Below are 7138 nucleotides of genomic sequence, written 5' to 3' on the forward strand. Positions count from 1 at the left end.
TTGCTCGTGCCGAAGCAAGGCAACTCCCTAAGGGTAAGGGGTGAGTCATGGGCAGTGGCGGAGCCAGAAGTTTTTCGTTGGGTGGGCAGACTTCGGGTGGTGATGATCGACCTCTATCGGTGGCGCAATGGCTCGAAGCCTCCGTGGTGGTGAAGATCATAGATCGAGATCGAAAGCTTGTTTCGGTAGTTGAGCCACCTCCTTCTCGGTGGTGATCCAGCAGCAAGCCGAAGGTCTTCCAACTGAGGTGCCTCCTCAGCTCCCTCTCGGAGGGGACGGTCCTCGCCATAGCATGAGGCGGAGCAACTCCCTCGGCTGGCTCCATCCCATATCCACCGTCTCCTGCGTCTGGGTGCCATAGGGTACTCTGTATCGCAGGGAGGCTTGATCTCCACTCCTGCACCACCCTACTCTGATCTTCTTCGACAAGCATTCGCAAGGAAAGAATGCAACCACCAAATCGTGCGGAATGAAGAAGAAGACCCGAGTCGTATCATATTTCGACTCGGTTTCTAATTCTGGGGTGGGCGACCGCCCACCTATGCCCACCCCTGGCTCCGCCACTGGTCATGGGTGTTTACACTGTCGGAAAAGCAACCTTAAGACAGACATAGCCAGCACGATTAGGTCTCTCAACCCAGAGGTGGTTTTGCTGTTCCTCGTGGGAAAAAAATAACAAGATCTAGAGCATCAGTTACGTGACAAAAGCTTTGAGAAGGCACATCAATGATCTAATGTTTGGCTACAGACATACTTTTGCATGCTAAGAAACTTTACAATGAGAGTAGCATTAATGTGCAATACATTTATCCTGATCGAATCCCTTGTCGAATCAACCAAACCCGATCCGATACAACCGGTTCGTCGTAGTCGTTTCGGTGCCATGTCCACTGGGCATGGGTGTCGTTGACAACCTGCAGCTTCCCATGCCCAAAGCTTGCTTCTCTAAAGAGTGACCATTCTGGTTTTGGATCCATAAACCTGGAGAGAGAGAGAGAGAGAGAGAGAGAGAGAGAGAGAGGTCAGTTTGGGTCTGATATGCATCCATATCCATGTGAACTTTAGGAATGTTGGGAGTTATCATCTTGGTCATGTTTATTCTCCATCTACCAATCAGGCTTATATCCACGCTTCGGGAAGTCTTTCCCATGGGAAAACATATATGGGGCCTACATGGGACAGGTTGTTTCTCGAGGGATGTGCCTTTCTTGAGAAAAACACTCATTTACTCCCCACCCCATGAAACAAACGGGCCCTCATGGTAGAGAATGAAAGGTATCAACATGGGGTTGAGCAGTGGTAATGCTCGGATCAAGCATGGTGTAAATTCCAAGCATCGTTCATCTCTGAGATGGACGGCTTGGACATGGCTAGCTCCTCTACAGTCTTTTTTTAGTGGGCAACTAGGGAAGCTTACTCTGTTGCTAGGCCTTCTCTGTTGCCACCATCACCAATGGTGATATGCACAGGACCGCAGCTATCCCCTGTTCCATTATATACTGGACCCTGCAGACATCAAAATGAAAATACCCATTAAAAAAAAATTCAAAAAGTCGTCAATTTTCAAAGAAAAATTGCCATCTAGCGTTAGTTTTCTCGTGTAGGGCACATTTACAAACTGAAGAAACATTTTCCCACATGGAAACTAGGTCACTCCCAAGCAAGAATGTGTTTCATAGTGTTTGCAAACATGTGAATACATTTTCTGATGGTAAACTTCATGGACAGGTGAGAAAGCTTTTCTGGAAAAAGCAGTCCCCACGTCTGTCCTTCACGAAATGATTGATAGAGGCTGAACTGTCCCCAGGAGGTGTTTGTTGCATCATGATGCTTGTATCATATATGCTTGAACAGTTACCAAAAATTTAAATCACAAAACGTGACCAAGTTCCTGAATTCCTAAACTCTCCCAGCTGACCAAGTTTGTGAACTACAATATCTCTCTCAGTAAAAGAGCCCAGTAGAAACCGTAGCCACAAAGCTCAGTGCCAAAAAATTGTCAGCAAAGCAAAAATTTGTGATAAATTGCAAATTCTTAGAAAATATCAGAAAGATCTTGATGTGTTAAAAAATACAAAGAAACAAATTATCTCAAAAAAAAAAACATAAAAATAGAAAACTTCAACATTTACATGAAAATCATAGCAAAGGTCACAAATATATGTCGAGAAAGGTGATATTCTGAATTTATCATGCTTTAATCATGACTTTATCTCTATCTAATTTATCGCGATAAATTCAAAATCTCGCCAATATTTGCCACAAAAGTAGAATAATTGGAGTTTATGAACTTGGTTCACGTTTTTGAGGCCTGATTCAAGAAAAGGGTCATCATGGAACTCACAAGGCGTTCATAGGCATGAACATGCCCAGCAAACACCACATCTACATGTGCAGCGTATAGCAGGCTTTCCATGGCTACCCTCATGTCCTCCCCTTCTCCTTGATGAGCAGTATTAGTATTGTACCATGGTGCATGCAGCAAGACTATCAGCCAGGGGGTTCTCTCCCTGTTGACCTTAGCCAAGTCAGCTTGGAGCCACCTGTATTGATCTGAGTCGCTATCGTAGTCCGTGTATGAACCAAGCATGATGATGTGTATGCGTGACACATCGAACGAATAATAGAGATTGGACATTGAGTTGCTTTCCTCGTACGGCATTCGCCACCTGGCATTGTAAGATGCGAATGCGTGTCTGGCAATGATTGGGATCTTTTCAATCTCGTGGTTGCCTTGAGTCACCATCCACGGACGCCGGCTCGATAGCGGCTCGACTAGGAGCCCAAATGAGTCCCATAGTGGCTGGTAAGTGTCAGCATAGGACAAGTCACCAGGCAAGAGCAGGACATCATAGTTGGAAGATGCAATGTGTTGTAGTGTTGAGTTGGTCCATTCAGTTTGGCCCAAGTCACCTGCATTTTGGTTTAACAACCTATTAGAGAAAGTTGGACCATCCAATTCAAGATCTAGTGTGATCAAGTTCATGAATTCTGCCACTCTAAGTTTGTAGTTCAGATAGAACTCTGGAACTTAAGAATTCGTGAGTTCATAAGTTGGACACTCAGGAAGACAAAAAGGAATGGGATTTTACAAAACTAGATTGGTCCAAACCCCAGAAATTCTGAATTAGAACCAATGGAACAATCGGTAATTGGGGAAACCTCAGGGACAATCTCATGATAATTAAACTACAAATTTGTGATTTTGGGAAAGTCAGAAGAAAATAACAGCACATATAAAATTGGGTTAATATTGGCTACTAATGAAGGTATGAAACTAATGAGCTATAAATCATAGATGCAAGATGTATCGACTCAATCTAATCACATAGATGTGTTCAGCATGGTTTGTTTGCTAAGGATCAAACATTGGATCGTGCTTTTTTTTTATGTAAAAATGTGATTTTTTTAGTTATGAAATTTTGGCACAATGTGGGCCGTTGATTTTTGGACCCCTTTAAAAACCTAATTACTTGATTTAAAACAAGTTTCTTACTAAACAAACCATTTGATCTACAAAAAAAAGTGATTTCTACTCATTAGTTTCATACCTTCGTCATTAGCAGCCAATATTAACCCTATAAAACTATACTAAAACTATGAAAAAATAAAAAAGTTATAACAAAGTACTCTGTCTCCTCAACATCACAATAAGAATGTGATATTTTCATTTTCAAACTACACAAAATTCAGGTTTTTCCAAGATTATTTTTGGCTTTTAAGAATATGATAATAAAATCAAGGCATTTTTAAAAATATAGCCAATATTTATGACTCAAGTTAGAAGGAAGTTGGATATATTTTTGGAGCACAGTGATGGCTAACTGATTGGATGTGGACCCAACTAAGGCTGACTTAATAACATCTTAAGCTAATCTAATTTAAGTATTTCCCTTTGGTATAACTCTTAATAATAGCATAGTAGCTAAGTATCTTAATTTCACCATTACTTGCCTGATACAGCAAACGTAATGGGGAACTGAGCAGGTGGGGTTTTTAAGCTGTACTCTGGATTGGAACCACCACTGCAATGATAATAGTAGATGGTATCCGGCGCCAAGGGACCGATGACCACGTCATGTATTTGGCCGGATTTATAAAAGAGGTAGCGATAAGTAGACGTATCTCCAGTCGCTGATTTGTCGTAGACTCCAGGAGATGTGCCATATTCTACTAAAGATGGGGATTCATCCATTGTAATCCATGAAATTCTCATTCTGTCACTACCAACCAAGGAGATATGCACCTGAGTACAGCAAAATTGTTAAAAGAACATGTTTGATTACAGAAAAAACTGAGTTTGAAGGCAACATATCTCTATGCTTTTATGAAACTAAAATAAAATTTTATAAGTATATATGCTACAAGCCAATTCAAAAATTATATAGATCAAAGTTGCAGATCTCAAGGGCCCGAGATTATATGTTGCTGCAGAAACGACTCTCTTGACAGCAAGCCCTCCCTTTCGGCTATCCAGTAGGAACCAGACTCAATTGTAGACCTTTTTTCCTTCTATATATCATTGGCATGAATGGGTCATGTCATTCCTTAACCTCTACGATGGATTTTTTTTTTATTTGACTATATGAGGTTTATTTTCTAATTAATGCTTGATATTGTAAAAATCAATTCTTGGTTTGTATACTGGTGACAATGAAGCCAGATTTTTAAGTGCTTAAAATAAAAAAAATCAGAAATTTCATAAGCATGTAAGGCCCCCAAAATCAAATTATTCATCCGAAAACAACAACCCAAGTGTTTATTCCTACCAAACGGACCATGCCCAACAGTCCAGCACTTATGCAACGTAAGATTTGTGAAGAAAACATTGGAAATGCTTACATCACACCAAGTTCATAAGGTTAGCAGCCCCTCTTTATTACCTCACATGCAGGTTTGAAAACTGTTTTGAAAATAAGACCCAAGGGCATGGGTTTTTTAATTTTAATAAATAAAAAACTATTTTTTGAAGTTAAAATATTATTAAATTATTAAAAATTATGTAAACATCCGTACGGTCAGTGTCTATGTCATAGCGTGTTCACGTTGCCAAAATGGCGTGTCCCTATGACATATAGTGGAATACTGCTTGATATGGGCTTGAGAGCCACCAAGCACGGTTATGCTCATGAATCTTTATTGTCATGTTAAAAGCAGTCATGTTAAAAGCTTTGCTTCACGTTACTTGAATGAATTTTTATTGTCAAAAGAAAAAATAAAAAACCATGCGGGGTTGCGTGACCAGCAGGGCTGTTGAAAGGTTGCTGAGATGAAGTCACCCGATCAAACCCCGCTGGTGCACCCGTAGCTTTCAGAGGTAGACCTAGGGGTGGCAATCGTCGGGTTGGCAGGTTGGCGGGTCGACCCGACGGGTTGGCGGGTCAGCATACCTCAACCCGAACCGGACCCGTCGGCTGTGGCAAACATGAACCCGGCCCATTTAATAAACGGGTAACCAGACACGACCCGCCAACCCATTTAATAAATGGGTTGGGTCGGGTAAACGGGTTCTCAGGTTCGCGGGTTGACCCGCCCGCCTAACCCGTTTATTAAACGGGTCAGGCGGGTTGGCGGGTTGGCATACCCCTAACACGAACCCGACCTGTTTAATAAACGGGTTAGGCGGGTCGACCCGTTTATTAAACGGGTTCGTTTTTTCCAAACCCGAACCCGCCTAAGAGGCGGGTTGGCGGGTCGTGTCAGGTTTTGCCACCCCTAGGTAGACCAATAAGGCAGGGTGGTCGTGAGGCCCTACGTACCCGGGGTGTTCTTCGCTTCGGTGAGAGTCCCCCTCATAAAAATAAACAAAGAGACTTGAATGAATCTTGCTGTTGGTCATTCCCAACTACCCCCACCCTCCTGAAGACCAGAAAAGAAGAGACCATTATGATCTACTGCACTGATTCTATTCCCAAACAGAGACATCTTGTTCATGGGCTCTAAGATGCCCTCCTTCCTTCAAAGAAAGTTTATGGGGAGGTTTTGGTTTTATTCACAAAACCAGCATAAAGAAGCAGGATTTTCAGTCTATAGAAAAGGTCTATAATCTATATGCAGCCTAATGTGCAGTTTAGTCCAAAAAAAATTATGCAAAGGAATGATATTAGAAAGATAGCAACAGGCCACCTTAATTTATTTTTGAGGAGTAGCATACTGACTGTCAGATTTGAGAATCTAAAGGTCATAATTTTTTGACAGTCACTGAGATAGCACACAATCTTGCTCACATGCCCTTCAACAAATCGGTCGATAGTTCCAACTCTATATGCGGAAAGAGCAAACTTTATTGGCGGATGTACCATGTTTACCCTCCAGGAACAGAGGATATTCAACCCATATATAAGCTATGATGAAATCATTTTCCAAGGGCATTTCTGCCTTTCGATTCCACTATCGTCCAATCTCCAAACAGCTCGTCGGTTACCCGTGACTCTCTCTCTCTCTCTCTCTCTCTCTCTCTCTCTCTCTAAGATGAAAAGAGAATCAAATTCAAGCAACCCATGAAACAAAATCTTAGCCAGCATTTGGGTGCACCAATTTATCCACAAATTAAAACAAGATAAGCCAGGATAATATTGAACTGCAATTGGATAACTTAGGTAATTGCATGTTGAGTGTAAATGCAATGCAATTTCCTAACATATCTTCCTTTTTCTGGATAAGTTGTTGAATCCAAAAGACACCCTCTCAAAGAAGAAAAAACACAAGCCAAAACAAGACCAAAAAAGAAGAAAAGGAAAACAAAGTTGATATAACAAAAGAAGAGAGGAAATCAAACCTGTTGGGGTGAGGACGAATCATGACGTTCCGGCAACGGAACAGAGAGAGTCTTCCGGGGAGGAGGGCGATCGTATCCAAGTGAGGATCGGAAGAATATTCCGGCGAGTGCAACCAGGATGAAGAAGATTCTAGAAGACATTTTGGAAGATACCAACTTGAAGGGTGGAGGTTGAGACTGCACCAGAATGGAAGAAATGGGTCACCAGTGGGAGAAAGGGTCACATGCACCGCATATCACTCATATATGCCAAGACTTTGCTTCTCTTACTCACGTTTCTTGTATGGGAAGGGCGTTATGTTTGGGATGGAGTTAAGCTTTATAGGAATAATTCTGCATTCCAAAAAGAAAAATTAAACT

General features: G+C 41.7%; 1 protein-coding gene across 1 annotated transcript; it reads right to left on the reverse strand.

The window, feature by feature from the left end:
* Positions 1-806: 806 nt before the first annotated feature.
* LOC149838040 (purple acid phosphatase 18-like) lies at positions 807-6898 on the reverse strand. Its single transcript, XM_090008174.1, has 5 exons — positions 6779-6898; positions 3955-4246; positions 2345-2913; positions 1418-1506; positions 807-981 (listed from the first exon to the last, which is right to left on the reverse strand). Exons 2-5 carry the CDS (start codon positions 4214-4216, stop codon positions 807-809), a joined length of 1095 nt encoding a protein of 364 aa, XP_089864300.1. The 5' UTR covers positions 4217-4246; positions 6779-6898.
* Between the last annotated feature and the right edge of the window lie 240 nt (positions 6899-7138).

Source organism: Nuphar pumila, chromosome 5, assembly GCF_984573655.1.
Source record: "Nuphar pumila chromosome 5, dmNupPumi1.hap1.1, whole genome shotgun sequence".
Taxonomy (NCBI): domain Eukaryota; kingdom Viridiplantae; phylum Streptophyta; class Magnoliopsida; order Nymphaeales; family Nymphaeaceae; genus Nuphar; species Nuphar pumila.